This window comes from Diorhabda carinulata, chromosome 9 (genome assembly GCF_026250575.1).
Source record: "Diorhabda carinulata isolate Delta chromosome 9, icDioCari1.1, whole genome shotgun sequence".
Taxonomy (NCBI): Eukaryota; Metazoa; Arthropoda; class Insecta; order Coleoptera; family Chrysomelidae; genus Diorhabda; species Diorhabda carinulata.
Window position 1 is genome coordinate 18,276,922 of NC_079468.1, and position 16,789 is coordinate 18,293,710.

Here is a 16,789-nt window from a genome sequence, read left to right on the forward strand (position 1 = left end):
AGTTGAATGACTAGATTTTTTGATTTATTTTATTTTAAAGCAGCTTTAAGTGATTAAAAATGATTAATTACAATTAGCAAACTTATTACAAATATTTTTTTTATAATATATATATGCTATTACTAAGAGATAAGGAATACTGAGCTGTATTTACAGAGTTGTCTTGGCTATTAAGAATATTTTCTAAAGATTATCTTATCGATACATATTATGAAAGAATATCTCATTCTCAATAATTTGTTAGTAGAATGTGCTATAACTATTTATTTTTTGTATTCTGATATAACGAATTATTGATATAATAAAATTTTCTCGAGAAAATATTCTCATGTATTTACAATTTACATATCCTCTCTTATAGATTTACAAATATTTAAAAGTTGGATAATTGTCAGTCTTTTCTGCACAATCAACTTAATTCAAATAAATAAGTACCTAAAGGTCGATAGATTTACTGCATCTTGGATACTTCAAATCTTGTATTAACAAGTTCTTCATCTGAATCTAAAATAGGTAGGGCTGGATCACTTTTAACATTATCTTCCAACCATTTGAGATCATCGTCAATTGAAGTTCTCTGAGGTGCGTTATTCTTAGGATGATGTACTCTAACTTTAATACCATAAGCATCATTAACAAGCTGTTCTTCTTCTTCTGTATCATCACCAGTATCCAGAAGTGGAACAAAAGCATATCTCTGATTATTATTTGTTGGCCTCCATAATATCATTATTACTAACAATAATACAGAGAAAAGAATATGCCAGTAAGCTTCTTCGATCCAGATATCTTTCCAAACAACTAAACATTCAACAAAGCGGTGATCTTTGATACAATATAACATGAAACAAACAGATGCCAATACTGAGAATATTAAAGTATTGGTGAAATGTCTGTAAAGAGTTAATTTAGTTTCATTCCTCCTCAATCGTAAAGTTCTTGTAGTATTTACTAAAGCAGAGAATATCCACCAACAAATAGCAGAATCTAATACTGCCAAAGGTACAGAAGCCACTAACATATCTCTATTACTATCAGTTTTTGCCTTAGTTATTCTCAGATAAGCTTCTGATGCAGCTAGAAAAAAGTATAAAAGTCCAACACCAACCACCCTATGCAAAGTTGCACCCAGTCTAGGTTTAACAATACCAAAACCTAGACTTACAATGACAACAAGCATACGGGCTAGAGTTCTTTTTGCACAAGATATCCATTCTGCAAACAGCATAGCTCCTTGTACTCTAACTCCGGTGTTATTTATACTTTGAAATTCTGCATAGAAAGTTGCTTTTTCTAACATTCCCAATAATATAACCCCTCCAATCCAAAACTGAACTCTTAAAAGGTCTCTCCATTGTAAAAATGATAGTATTAACCATATTACTCCCAAAATGACGTAATATATACACATAAACCCATAAAATGGCAGTAAGGGCCAATCTGCAGCAGAGAGATAACCATAATCATTTTTCATTTCTATATGAACTCCTACACTGTATCGAGAAGTATTTGTGCTAACTTTAAGAGCAAGAACGTACACACCATCATGGCTTATTTTATGCACAGGTTGTTTGCTGGTATGATTCTTTGGTGCAGAAGTTGTGGCAGTGTTTTCTTTGATGAAAATTTTATCATTACAATCATATATTTCACTAGTATGGTAAATTTTAGAAGAGTTTTTACTATCTGAGGGGGGTAAGGTGATTTCCTGAAATATAAAAGGAATATTTAATTTCTGGTACTTTTAATTAGTTTCATTTTTAGTTTTGTTAAGGGATAATTGGCAATTATATTTTTCAAACCCCATTTTTTGTAATTAAAATTCACAAGATTCAATAAAAAAGTAAAGTTCCCTTACCTTCGCTTTATTTTTACTCTAGAGACTTGAAAATCAACCAGTTGCTAATCTGTACGTGTATATTTCTAAGACAATTACCTTTTCCATAACTTTATTATGTATATAATGGTATCAAATGTTTTCACTTTATAAAACTATACAATATTCTGGGTTTATACAATAATTTAGAGCTCTGTATCAAAATTTCACTCAATGCAATACTAAGTGCTACTTATTCATCTCAGAAGAGGAAGTCACCCTAGCTTTTTTTGAGCAAAGAAATCCAGAAGAGCCTAACACAAAAAGAAACAAACAAAAATCACGAAATACTGGTTACACAAACCCATTGAAATTAAAAATATTAAAGAGGCTCTAGAAGAAAAACAACATGAAGTCTTTGGTACATATATAATGAAAGACAGAATCACTAAAACGAAATTGCCCTTATAATTTTCAGACCTAAAACTAGAAGAAAATGATGAAGAAATAAACAATTCAACTAAACTAGGAAATAGTATAGTCGATCACAGACACTACTATGCATGTGATCAGATGTGACTAAGGAGTGTAAAAGGGGAGTCCAGAATGATGAAGTGATATGTGCCAATTGTAATGGTAGCCATCCGGCAAATTATCGGGTTTGTACTGTACATAAACAACTCAAACAAAAGCTATATCCAACCTAGCACAGCTAACCAATAAATATAATTAGATGCAGCCTATGCACAAGCCACTAGCAATACCAAAAGGTACACACCAAATGAAAATTATGCACCTTAGTTGGTAACCAACAGACTACAAATATAAAAAAGCTGTAACTTGCCCAGATAATTATCATCTCAAAACAAAGGCAAAATCAACATATCTAACTTTCACAGGCCTATTAGCTTCCACTCCATCTTGCATTTTGAAAAATCTACATAAAGAGAAGAAATAGCATTCTAAGGAAGTAAATGTCACACCATTTCAGATTCAAAATAAAAATGGAAAAATAGAACATGAACTATGGCTAGTCAAAACAATAAATGGTGATTTTGAAGCTAAAGATACTACACCTGGACATCGACAAAGTATGGTAAGAATTAATATTCTATTCTACTAAAACATAATGATCTCTATTCAATTGAAAACAAAGTGTTACTGTATAGAAGTATCCCTATGGCAGTATGGAATTCGGCTTTGGGGGATCCCCAGCAATTCCAATATGTATATTCTGCAGAGATTCCAGAACAAGGTGATGTGCATCATTGTCAACGTTCCCAGATATGTTAATAGTGCTAATATTGATGGAAAGTCGAATTTAACCGAAGATGAAAAAAAATGGAAAGGAAGTATTATGTGGTCCACAATTGTTTGAAGTTTACAAACAAAGAATAGAAATTTGAATAAGATTTCTATTTTTACTATGGACAATAATTATTACTTGAAATTAAAATACTTTATTTACTAATTGATAGATTAGTTGATCCCTGACATACCTGTTTAATTTTGTTGAGAGCATCTTTAATATCGAAACAGATGGACTGAATGATAACTAAACTTATGCCGATTTTTGAATTTTGAATTTGGGAATCACAATTTACTAAAAATAGAAAAGTATTAACAAATTATATAAATCAAATTATCAAGATACTTACTTCCGATTAAGATTTCCGCACCCTTATATAAACTTTTAGACAGAAATATATTGTTGTATCCCTAAAATAAATGTTTATTAGTAACTATTGTAAAAAATAATATAACTTGTATTTGCTTACCGATGATAAATTTTCATTCCACTTTCCTTCATCTGGTAGAGCTCGTACTTTGAAAATAATGTAAAATATAATGAAAATAGTATATGTTACATTTTTGATCATCGTGATTCTATTGAAAATATTTCAAATATTTTAAGTCTTTCTACATCACAAACGTCATTAAATTCTATGATTTATCCAAAAAGTTGACAAGTGACGTTGCCATTCCCTTTTTTAGAAAATCAAACAGCATAGAAAAATCGATTATTCCATTTCAATTTTATTCCATTTTTGTAACGGTAGTTTGTTTCACAAATAGTTTGTCTATTTTGCCAACAAGGATAATTCAATTTAAAACAAAATTTTATTCAAAATAATCCATGTGAAAGAATATCAATCATTGAACCATAGAGTTGTAAAAGAATTTTATGTAGTACATATTATTAATGCGGGCCACGGAACATACCAGGGTATGTTCTGGATGTGGGCTTCGCGAAACTGTTTCTAACAGTGACAATAAACTAAAATTGTGAAAGCAACACACCTTAATTAGAAATGACGTATATATTTTCTATTTTGTTTACGTGAATGTTTATATCTTATAAAAAATAATATACACAAATTATTTTTTATTTAAAATGTAGAAATATACGTACAATAATTTATTAATTTGTGTAATTTTGTATCGTAAATATGGTTACTTTATTGAGTGAAATTCACTTCTGGACAACTCAGGAAGATATAATAGTTAAAAACACTGATTATGGCTCCTTTAGGTAAACAGTTAACCTAATTTATTATCATACACTCAAAGTTTAGTTTACATTCTTATGGGAAATAATCAACACTATTTATGTGAACTGTAAAATTCAGAAAGTTGAATTAATTGAGATATTTTAGGTACTATACAAAAAAAGAAGGAACGGATAATATTTATAGTCAAAGTAAAAAACAGTTTTGTGAACAGCGTGGTATCAGTTGGTATCTGCCTAATAAAAGACCCCAAAAACTCAGAGATAAGTTGAAAGAATTAGAGGAGTGTATGATACAAAGTCGGATTGTGTGTTTTGTTTTTGAAGGGAATAAAATATTTTTTTTATTGTCAACTGGCCTTTTAGTAACTTTGTCAACAAATCATTCTGGTGATTTAACTAATATTGCTTTGGATAAACAGCTGGCATCAAAACTTCAAGCCAATATCATTTGTGATGGTATGTTTAATAATTGTCTTTTTGTAAAATGTGTTCATAAAGAATGTAATTTGTTAATATTTGGATTTTTGTTAGGTTTACAAATTAAAATGTTGAATAAAAGCTTTTTCAAAAAATTCAGACAATCTGCATAGATCTGTTAGAAATATACAGGCTGCACTTTTACCTCTAAATAACCTATTTATATATATTTTTTAAATAGTATACTCTGTTGATGTTATTTCAGTTTTTCTTAATTTGTTAATTATAAATACAACTTTGAAGTGTGCATAATTTTAACTTCATTTGGTCTACATTTGTTCTACATTGAAAAAAATATAATTTATGGGAATGTTTCTCTTACTAAAATAAAGAATAGGAAAAATTAATTTATTATCATTTAATTAGATATTCAGATTGACTTCCTTATATTTCTTGGTTCATTCTAAGAATCAGATTTGGGTAAGAGACACAATGTTTTTTAGATATCTCCAGATAAATTAGTCTAAAAGCAATAAATCTGGAGAATTAACTGGCTATTCCTTGTGGTCCTTTGCCTAATCCACATGTCTTGGAAATCTTAATTTAATAATTTCAAACTGCACAGTAAAATGTGGTGATGTACCATTCATATAAAAGCAACCTAACCTAACCACATTTCTTTTTGCAGGAACCATTTGATTTCTCTATAAATTTAAATAAATAAGACACTTCAAACATTATCTCATACAATAAAAAGGTCAATAACAGTGGTGCTGATAGTAGCTGCCCATCAATTACGTTCTATATATTGTATAAATATCTGTTATATGTTCCGGCAACCTAGATTAGTATTACTCTAATATATACCTTTTGCATTATGGTTTTACAGACTTCCATTTTGTCATGAAACAAGTCAAGGAACTCTTGATTGAACAGTTACTATTTCTATTGGAATGTACCGATTATATATAAGTTTTTAAATCATCTTAATTTTAGGTTTCTTCTGTTATATAATTAGTTTTTTTAATAATTTGGAATGATAGTTGTAACATTTTGACATATTAAGTACTTTTAGTCTTTATTAAAAATCAAAATATGATATTGACACTGACAATTTGCTTATTTATATCAATCAATAGATCACCTATATCATGAATATAAAATTAGAATCAAAATAGAAATTTATTTTTTCCTTAATAGAGCTATGAATTTTACTTAAATTATTTAAGTCATTTTTATCATTTATTTTGTAAATTTTAATACAAATACAAATAATTCAATTAATGACTGCTACATATTTTTGAGATGAAAAACTAAGGAAAAAATTAATTTCTATTTTGATTTTATTTTCATTTTGATACTCAGCTTTGCATTTGAACGACTCTAGAAGTGCTCTATTTACATTTTTCATTTTTTGAAAAGGTTTTTTCTCCATTTTTTTGCAGACCTATAGAAATCGCAATATTGGCACGTTACTTTACTTTATGAACACACTGTATATCAATTGGGGCAATTAATTTCAGGTATTATTTTTGGCAATCAAGTCATTTGCATTTGTAATGATGGTCATGTATTGGGTTATGGCGGTCAATGGAAAGATGGATGGGTATTAGAAGGAGGACCTAGACGGATGCTAAATTATTATGGAGAATGGTTGGTAGTTTGGGGTAAGGTTGGAACAGAGCATCCTCAGCCATGGAGTCCATTAGCTAAAGACCATCAAAGAGCTAATTTACATTTGTATTGGGTTGGTGTTTCTGATCCTGAATTGCTCTCCTATAAAAAGACCGATTCTGAACCATTAGAAGTAGTTGTTAGTAAATTCACAAACAGAACCTTAATTTTAATTGAACAAAAAGTAACACAAAGAGGTATGTTTGAACTACTATTAATTCTGATAGTTACATTTAAATGTCCAGTAATATTTATTTATATACTGGTTGAACCCCAGATATGAATGGAACTACTATATATATACTACTACTACTATAAATATTCATATATTGAACAAAAATTGAGCCACATTGTAAATTAAAATCTAGTAAATACTTGATTTTTTAATTTAAAAAGAAATTTACACTGTTGTAACAAGTTGAATTTTAATAAAGAAGTCAAGAAAATACCAAATATTCCTATTAGTGGAGAATCTAGAGGTTTTTAGATTGAATTTATATTTTTAAGTGGGATTTTGTGTTTTATAAATAAGTTGTAAGGCCTATTAAATGGAATAGAATAGAAATAATGTTTTCCAAAAAGATTTGGGTATATTGACGATAGTAGGGACCCTATTTTCAGATACAATGCTATTATGTCTATTGCTACTTGGAATCACTGAAGTTAAAATATAAATAGCTATTAGTTGACTCAAGTTATTGGTTAACTCTAGGTCGCCAATAAGTCGAATTGTTCTCTTCTGTATTGAATTGAACATCCTAAGGGTATGCTTGGGAACTGAGCTCCAAATGTACGAGCAACACTCCAAAGATGGACGAATTTGGGCCTTGCAGTCGACGATCATGTAGCTGATTCTTGACGGTTTCGCGGCCATCTTTGATCGCTTTGACCCATTTAAATACAGAAGACCGACTTTGGCACTCACTACCGAATTGATAGCGCGCCATCTACAGCATTCGTCTCGATCATAATCATCGAATCGCTCTCGTATATGTACTTTTATAGTATGGTGCATAGTATACGTATTTAAAACAAAAAATTCACAAGCATAAATTTGGCGTTTGACTTTAGATACACTATAAGCAAAATATGTTAGTTTTTGTTGTATTGTTTATTGATATTTTTCAGGAGCTGTTTCAGTGGAAGTGAGTAACTTTGAACTGGTGGGAAATAATCTAAAAAGAATGTCGGTAATCTCAGTACCCCTTCAAACGCAAGTCAGTTGTTCAGCTTTGAGTAAACTAGAAGACAGACTCTTGATTTGCTGTATTGATGGTTCTTTGGCACTACTTGATCGTAACAGAGGCTCAACAAGAACTATCAAAACAAGGTTTATTCCGACTTTACTAGCTTGGCATCCAGACAATGCTGTGGTAGCAGTTGGAAATGATAAAGGCCAGTTACAGTATTATGATACTGCTTTGAATTGCATTAAAAGCCAATTGTTAAATGAAGATTGTCTACCTATTCCAATTGTTAATTTATCTACTTACTTTAACTTGCAATTCAGCATAGCTTCTATAAATTGGGGACCAAAAAATTTACTCATTACTTTTGAACAAGGTCCTATTGCCTCATTAACATATATTGCTGAATCGTTAACTTTCAAATCTTTGATACAAAATTATCTACAATTAGGAAAAATTGATAAAGCCATTAAATTATTAGTTTCTTGGGAATTTAAAGATGACAGTTTTTTCGCTTTACAAAAAATCACTGCGTTTTTGCTGAGACGGCCCTTGAATGAAGAAGTTGCACAGAATTTGCAAAACGCATTAGGATGCTATCATAATAGTCCGATACCCATTCCTGCACAGATCAGGCACCGATTTGGAGGTCAGGTAAGACTGATTCAATTGTAAAGTACATATATCTGTACAAATCAAAAGATGGGTGAGTACAAGGTGTGAAAATTGACAGTAAAATTGAGTTTGAGCTTTTATAAATATTCAAGCAGAACAATAAGAGTTAGTCTATATTATTATCAGACTAGAATACTTAGGCGCTTCATTTTATATCTATATAGTAAATGATTTTGTTCACTATATACATTACCAATCACACAAATACACAAAATCTGATTGTTAACTAAAATATTGCGTTACCATAGCAACGAACAATAACTTATTAGAAAATTAGAAATTGAAATTTTGTTTGGTTCTATAGTTGCTAAGATTTTTTCAATATATCCTCGTGTATACGTGGCTTATATGTGCAAATCATGTACAATGTGACTCTTAAAAAAAGGGACCATTTTTGTAGAGAATTTTAAGATCTTTGGTTTGAATTTTTTATTTGATAAAACTTACCTTTCCGAGAAAAATCCAAAAAACATCAAATTTTGACCTTTTATCCCGAATAACTTTTGTAGCACAAATAGAATCGATGGAGATTTTTAAAACTTTATTTGTAATGGTGAATAAATTCAAATATCTGGGAATCTGGCTCCTTGAAGACTGGGCATCAGACAAAGAAATAAAATGTCGCATTGAACAAGCCCGACTTTCATTCTTGAAGTTTCGAAGAGTGCTTACTTGTCCCGATTTTGATCTTAACCTACGACTGAGGTTCGTGAAGTGCTACGTTTGGTCGGTGCTTCTCTACGGCAAGGGGGCCTGGACATTGAAGCCGACCGCGATTAACAAGTTGGAGGCTTTTGAGATGTGGCTTCACCGCAGAATCCTTAAGGTGCCTTAGGACTTGATTGAAAAACGAAGAAATTCTGAGACGCATCGGCAAACAACGTGAATTATTTGAATTAATATGCGAAACAACAAATATCAATTGAAGGAAATAGAGGGATCAGAAGGAATAAAGTATCTTAGCTGCGAAACATCAGGCAGTGGACAGGGCTACACGATATACAATCCTTAATACACACCGCAAGAAATAGAGAAGCGATGGAAAATGTTATCTCGAACATCTGTTAGTGAATATGCATTGAAAGAAGAAGAATGGTAAACTCCAGCTCCCCACCAATATATGGCTTACCAAGAATTTTTGTTATTTGACACCTATTTTTATGTCTAAAGTGACTGGACTAATAATTATGTTTACTCATTTTATATGGGAATAGAAGTCGAAACATATGCTTAAAAATCAATGAAAGTTTTTCTACTTTCCAATTTTTATTTTTGACTATCATATTAATATAATTTTGAATAGAATTTCTCCCAACCAACAGCTGCGGTATACAAACGATTTGATTAGATTTTTGAGAAGCCATTGTGCAGTGGGGACACTGACTTCAGAAGTAAAATAATAGAATCGAATTTATTTAAAAAGGAAAGGCTGAAATTAAACAAAGAGTCTTTGAGTCGTTGGCACGTGGTAACTAAACTCAAATAATGTAGAAGGTAAAAGGCTGCCTGGTGAATACCTTTTAAGAAATTGTTAAACTATATTTATTTGGAATTTTCGCATAAACCATTGTAACTATAACCAACTATAATGCACGATGTTGATTGTGAGTCGCACCTTAACGTCAAGTTTTTTGCCCCACTTGATTTGACATTTCTTTGTTTCAGTGTTTGACAAATTCAATCATGGAGAGGTGCACATTTGAGCAGCGCGTTAAGATTGTTGAAGCCTTTTACGAAAATGGGCGTTCAAATAAAAATGCATTTCATGCACTTCGTGATTTTTTTGGTCAGCATAATCGACCAAATGTGTCCACAATCGGGAAAATTGTGCGCAAATTTCAGCAAACCTTCTCTGACATCACTGATGCGAATTTTGAATATAGATTTGAATTGACACGCTTACAAGGCTCAATTGACTCAAGAGCTGAAGCCTGCTGACACACACACTACAAAGAAAATCATCTTCATCGACGAGGCCCACTTTCACCTCAGTGGATTCGTTAATAAGCAGAATTACCGCATTTGGGAGAATCCACGAGTGATTGTTGAAAAGTCGATGCATCCACAAAGAGTGACTGTTTGGTGGCCAACGAAGCAATGGCTCTTTTGCGCGAGATATTCAATGGTTGTGTTATCTCACGTCGTGGCGATGTTAATTGGCCGCCACGATCATGTGATTTGACACCGTTGGACTTCTTTCTTTATGGATAATTGAAAGAAAAAGTGTACGTCAATAAGCGAAGAACAATTCAAGAGCTAAAGGATGATATAATTCGGCAAATTAACGATAATGAACCTCTATTATGTCTCAGACTCATTGAAAATATGGACCATCGGATAGAGGTATGCCACCGAAGCCGTGGCGAGCATTTGGCCGATATTTTGTTTCACACATAATTGTCATAGATCTTTCTATCGTTGTAAAAAATATTAAGATAATTCGCTGAAAAGATTTTGTTTTATTTACAATTAACATCGTGCATTTTGGTTGGACCACCCTTTATATCATGTGTATTATCTTGACACTGGTCTACAGTAGAATGTCAGTCAGAGTTTGGAAGGCAATTATGACTAATAGGTTTATCTGTAGAAGCCCTTTAAAACACGTTTGAGAAAAATGCAGCTGTATCCGAGTCCTAATTATACCAATTTTAATTTATCCTACACAAACCTACTGCAAACACATATCCAACCAAAAATATCCGAAGGTATTAATAGCCAACTATAACAAATTCAGGTTTGATTCCTTATTTTTAACTCTAATATCACTTGTGTTCCCCAATTACTTTCACTTTCAGTAATTTCATTTTTTAGGTTATATCATTAACAAGGCGATTTTTTCATCAGCTAGTCCGAGCTGAAATGTTCGAAACCGCATTTTTGTTAGCTGTAGATGTCGGTCACCATGATTTGTTTATGGATCTTCATTATATCGCAGTAAAAATCGGAGAAACTGAGATGGCGGCTGCAGCAAGAGCTCAAGCTTCATCTCTTCTGAGCAGGTGCTCCAGCGAAGGTTTGTAAATGAACGAGAAATTAATTAACCAAAGTCCGTCGATTTACAATTTTGGTAAATTAACTAATGCGGTTGAAATTGAATGAATTAATTCCGTTTAGTGATAACAGTGGATAACTAATTAGATCATATCATATAAAATATAAATCATTAGTCCAACTAAATTTTCACCTCATACCTGCAGATTGGATTATCATACAAATTATATCCCATAGCGAATAACAATAAAAAGTTTCAAATATCAAACTACACAAACGCCGGCAACAGTTCGGTAATTCTTCAATAAACATAACAAAGTTATCCAAACAAGAAATTGCAGGATATACATTTTATGGGAACAAAGATAGAAGACAAATTCCGCCTAGTTGGAATTTCCTCGGAAACTCTTGAGCATCTCACCTGCAGTAAAAGAGTTGAATCATGACTTTCTCAAAAAAAGCAGCACTCTATAACAAATACACACCATGATAATAATCCAAGAGAACCATAATAGGACATCTCCATCATTACTTATAAACCAAAACTAAACAACAGTCATTATCTACGGTGATATGAACTAAATGGAAACCTGACTCATCGACTCTCCTATCCAAGTGACCATAATCTAGAGAAACGAAGTTAAACAAATATCATGATCTAGTTTAGGAGTACGAGGTAATAAACCAATCGGCAAAAGTCACAGTGATACCCATTATAATAACGACCATCAGGCTCATAGGCAAACCTCTGAACTCCAACTTAAAAAATAGGTTTGTTCTTGGTAACAGCACTGGAACTGTATTGAACTGGACCAGTGCAGGCCAGTTCATGAGTGTATAGAATTAGTTCGATCGGATACAAAGAACGATATAGTGCAGACAGCATTTGTAGATTGTTGTATTTGAGGTTATTTGATGTGATCCAGGCCTTGTAGTATTATCAATAATGGAAAACGATTTAGTACTTTTTGATATTTTACACTCGTTCGATGACGAAGGTGTAGTGCCACCGTTTCCAGATTACACTTATAACACTGCACTGGCTGAACTGACTGTAGATCCAGTGCTAGCAGTACAGTGAACTGGGTGAACCAGTTCTCTTGCATTGCTACTAAGAACAGCGACACTAGCGCTGGTTCTGATACAAAAAACGCTTTAGTGTACACTTCCTGAACTAATTTTAATGAGGCAACTTCTCTTATTTCTGGTGGTATTAAAGACAAGTAACTTTCATTTTTTGTATCCATATTTAGATGGTTTTCTAACGTAATTTGACATAAAATATTAAAACTCTGAAAAAGCTAAACATAAAATAATGTTGATAAGTTTCGGTCAAATTGATAATGTTTCAAAAGGTTCTTTATAAATTGTTTCAAAAACCATGATACGTTAAGAAATCGATAAACGACAAACACATTATCAATGTCGCTGATAGCTCAGTGTTAATGCTCCGTGCATTTAAACTTCAGGTCCCAGGTTCGGTTCTGGTCTAGGAAAATTTACTTCTCTAATTTTTTTTATAAGTAAAAAACTAAATTGAAAATATTTAATAGTGTTTTACATGATAAAATTATAAAAACGATTTTTTGGTAACAAAACAATATAATATATCTAAATCAAGAAAGCATCTGATAGACGTGATTAATGGGTACATTATACAACAGTCGTGGGTAAAAACAAATTATGACCATAGATAATCAAATTTCAATTATATCATATTTCCTAATTATAATGTTGAGACAGTTTTTAATTATTGATTTGTTTCTTGTTGCAGCATCAAATTGCTCCCGTTCATCGTGTTCCCAATGCTCAGAAGGCGAAGGTAGTTCTAACGAAGATCACAGTTCTGTAGAAAATCAAAGAGAAGATGTACCGTTTAAAAAAACATATGTACCACCTTTACCCCTTTGTTCAGATAATTGCCTCACCACCGATTTTAATCAACCCGTCCCAACAACTTACAAACCGATAAATGAAAACCAAATTTCGCTAAGTACGAACGACTGCTTGAAGTATAATTACACTCCAAGAGCTACATACGTGAAATCTCCACAAGTACCTAATACATTTAGTAAAAATACTAGTATTAATATGATACCGCCTCCTTTACCTTTCACAGTACCTTCTTCTAATGCAAACAATGTCCCTTACATGCAAAGTACTAACTTTAGTGAAAGTTTTTCTATGAATCCAATCGTGAGCAACGCTTTTTCTTTAAATGAAAATGTTTTCAGTAATCCGTCTGTTACAAGTACTAAATTTACATCTAACATATCATCTAGGTCAACTGTAAACAATATAAAAAAGTCTTCTGTACCTGCTGGAAAATTAGTGGCGCCACCATTACCAAAACTGTACCCCAATTTTATTAGTGACGATTTAATATCGTTTACTTCATCGTCTACATCAAATCCTCCTATTTCAAATTCAATTAAAAAAAATCAACCAAAGGTTAAATTTTCTGATACTGTAACAGCTTTCATAGTACCTGAAATAAAACGACCCCAAAGACCACCTCCACCATCTCACGTTACTAATCCACAAAAAGAATTGGCTGACAGTTTGCCATTATGCCATCCTAACGAAGATTATTTAAAAGATTTTGCTCCTGTTAAAAAGGAGGATGGTGAAGAGGAAAGGGATAATGAACAACCTAAAATTAAAGTGATACATTTTGGGGTAGTTTAAATTATAAAAAAAAAATCGAAGCCGTTTGAATTCTTCTAATGAGTTACAGACTTACCCCTTTTATGCAGTTACTTCGTGGGTGTGGGGGACCAAAACGTTCTGCTTGCCGTTTACGTTTGACAAGTACCTTTTACTCTATTTTCCATTTCTTTTACTTAAGGTCTAACATCAAACCTTCACCAATGGTTCATGCCTATCGTTTTACATTGTTATATCAGCCTAGTCTGTACCAGTACTCTATTCAATGCATTAGATTGAAGTTATTTTAGTCAAATAGGCTCAAGTATAGCAATAGAAATTATTATAATACATATGCAGTCCGATTTGGTTGAGAATTTGGCACTGGTTAGCATAAAACCACTTATTATTGTCACATTTGTATTCCACGACCAAGGAAAACTCGTATACGAATTTTTAGAGAAAAATTAAGTCTTCCAATATACACGTTGACACAACTAATCGTTATACGTTATACCGGGTGTCCGCTGGGAAGGTATACTACTTTGTTTTGCCGCCATTTTGGTAAACATTAGTGTTGACAGTTCATATCTGGCAGTCGTGAAGTAGAGACGTGGCAAATTTATTATGGAAAAATATTCGGTAAATCAACTTATAAAACATTTTATCCAAATCAATCATCGATTACTGTGAAGATGAGAAAGATTTTGGAAGAAACAACGTGCAAAGAAGACGCACTATTTATCGTGTAGTAAACGATTTTGAAGAAGAATAGCTGATAAGCTCAAGCATGAACCACAACGTACTCCAAGATCGGCTGAAAACATTACTGCTGCTCAAGAAAGTATTCAAAACAATCCATCAGCCTCCATTCGACGCCGTGCTCAGGAGCTTGGTCTTCAAAGAACAACTTTCGCCACAATTTTGCACATTTGACATTTGTTTCCATTTAACATTCAGTTGATACAAGAGTTTCTTTTCTTCTTTCATGAAAAAATCATAATGAGTGACGAGGCACATTTTCATTTGAATGGATATGTAAATAAACAGAATAGTCGGTACTGGGCAAAGGGAAACCCTCAAATTATTCATCAGTCACCTTTGCATACATTAAAAGTGACAGTCTAATGTGCAATTTGGTCAGGAGGAACCATTGGACCTTACTTCTTTGAAACTGGAAACGGCGTACAATATGATTGATATGATTGAAAACTTTTCACACCACGATTGCATGCTTGGGTCTTGATTAACATGTGGTATCAACAAGACGGTGCCATATCGCATACAGCCAGGATTACAATGGAATTACTGCGAGTCCTCTTTCCACAACAAGTTATTTCAAGAAATTAATGAAATACCGCGTGAAATGTGTGGGAATGTAATGAAGAATGGGCTCAAAAGGACTCGCATTTGTGAGGTTAACAGAGGCGGACATTTATCTGATATTGTATTCCATACAGAATTGCTGAAATAAAACATTTATCAATATAAGATCTCTTTCATTTAATCAAAAATTATTAACAAATAAAGTAGTATATTTTCCCAGCGGACACCCTGTACATATAAGTAATATTTATTTTTTGTAATACTCATTTTTGTATTAAATATTTATCTGTATTGCTTTACTTTTATTTCCTCTTGTCAAATATTTTTTTCAATTCGCTATTCTTGAAGCCGTTTGCATCTCGGTTTCATTTCATTTCTGCATATATAACAAAAGTATACTCTACTATTAATATGCAATGGCAAAACGAGAAAAATTCTTTATATAGGCTTCGAAGTCACGTTTGCCTAATATAACATTTAGAATGTTCGAATTTTCGCAAGCGAACAGTCGTGAATAAACTTGATAACTTTATACAAATTCGACGAGAAACCGGTAAGAGCCAGTCTAATCTTGAACGTGATAGGAAGAAGAATTTGATCGTGGACTTTGTGAGTAGTGTATTTCAAATGAATTAGCGTTTATTGATTTGTGATGGCCCCCATACAATCCTCTACAGTGCATGGGTTGGGGTTATTTCACATGTTGAAATTGTGCGTTCCCGGTACTAGAAAACACGCTCAGGATTTAAGATCCTGTGTGATTTCTAATTCCGAACGTGTTCTGAATACGTCCAATGTATCCTCAGATATGGGTAAAATAAGGATTTTTAATCTGGCGCATGTGCATTCATCCTTTTTGTGATATTTACCACGAAATAACGTCTAATCTATGAGGTGTTCTACGTAATTGTATTTTAAAAAATGTGGTAGTTGACTTTGTACTTAGAGATATCAAGAATCCTTCAGCCAGTTAATTATATATATTTTCCAAGCTAGTTTTGAATTTAAATTATAATTTTAGATGTTCATAAATCGTTCGTGGAGGAATATATATTCAGAACTTATTCTGATCAAAGCATGCGCACTTAACACGTCCAGAAGATATAATACATTCGGAATGTGTTTAAATTATTTATAAGGGGCAGATACAGCTTCATCATTGGTGATTTTCTTGTTGAACTAATTCGCCAGGTTACAGGAAAACTGTAGAAAAGTTGACGAATGATGATGTGGGAAGGCAAGTGAGTTCGTGGTAAGCGGTTTCCCAGTAGCCCAGAGGGGATGAGAAGGATATTATTGGCGATGGTTTTGCTTGATAAGGAGCGAATGAAGTTCTTAGTAGTTGCACAAAGAAACCAAATTTCGTCTGGATGAGAAATTCACCTTTCTAGATAAAATGCTTCTTTGATGCAAATCTCATGTTTGTCTACATCAGCCAAGTACATGTAGTAAAATTGAAGATATGAATGGGGATATCAAAACCGAAAATCCTTCTATGATTCCCATAACTAATCAATAACAATAACGTCGATTTTTTATAAA

The 16,789-nt window shown here is 32.5% G+C and overlaps 2 protein-coding genes across 2 annotated transcripts; one reads left to right on the forward strand and one right to left on the reverse strand.

Annotated features, from left to right (window-relative positions):
* Positions 1 to 262: 262 nt before the first annotated feature.
* Positions 263 to 4,085, reverse strand: LOC130898187 (transmembrane protein 87A). Its single transcript, XM_057807278.1, has 4 exons — positions 3,595 to 4,085; positions 3,475 to 3,535; positions 3,316 to 3,419; positions 263 to 1,708 (listed from the first exon to the last, which is right to left on the reverse strand). Exons 1-4 carry the CDS (start codon positions 3,694 to 3,696, stop codon positions 452 to 454), a joined length of 1,524 nt encoding a protein of 507 aa, XP_057663261.1. The 5' UTR covers positions 3,697 to 4,085; the 3' UTR covers positions 263 to 451.
* Positions 3,973 to 15,538, forward strand: LOC130898181 (WD repeat-containing and planar cell polarity effector protein fritz). The gene is made up of 6 exons (XM_057807269.1): positions 3,973 to 4,349; positions 4,474 to 4,784; positions 6,269 to 6,616; positions 7,548 to 8,260; positions 11,096 to 11,297; positions 13,050 to 15,538. The coding sequence occupies exons 1-6, from the start codon at positions 4,267 to 4,269 to the stop codon at positions 13,961 to 13,963; spliced, it is 2,571 nt and encodes an 856-aa protein (XP_057663252.1). The 5' UTR covers positions 3,973 to 4,266; the 3' UTR covers positions 13,964 to 15,538.
* Positions 15,539 to 16,789: the final 1,251 nt, after the last annotated feature.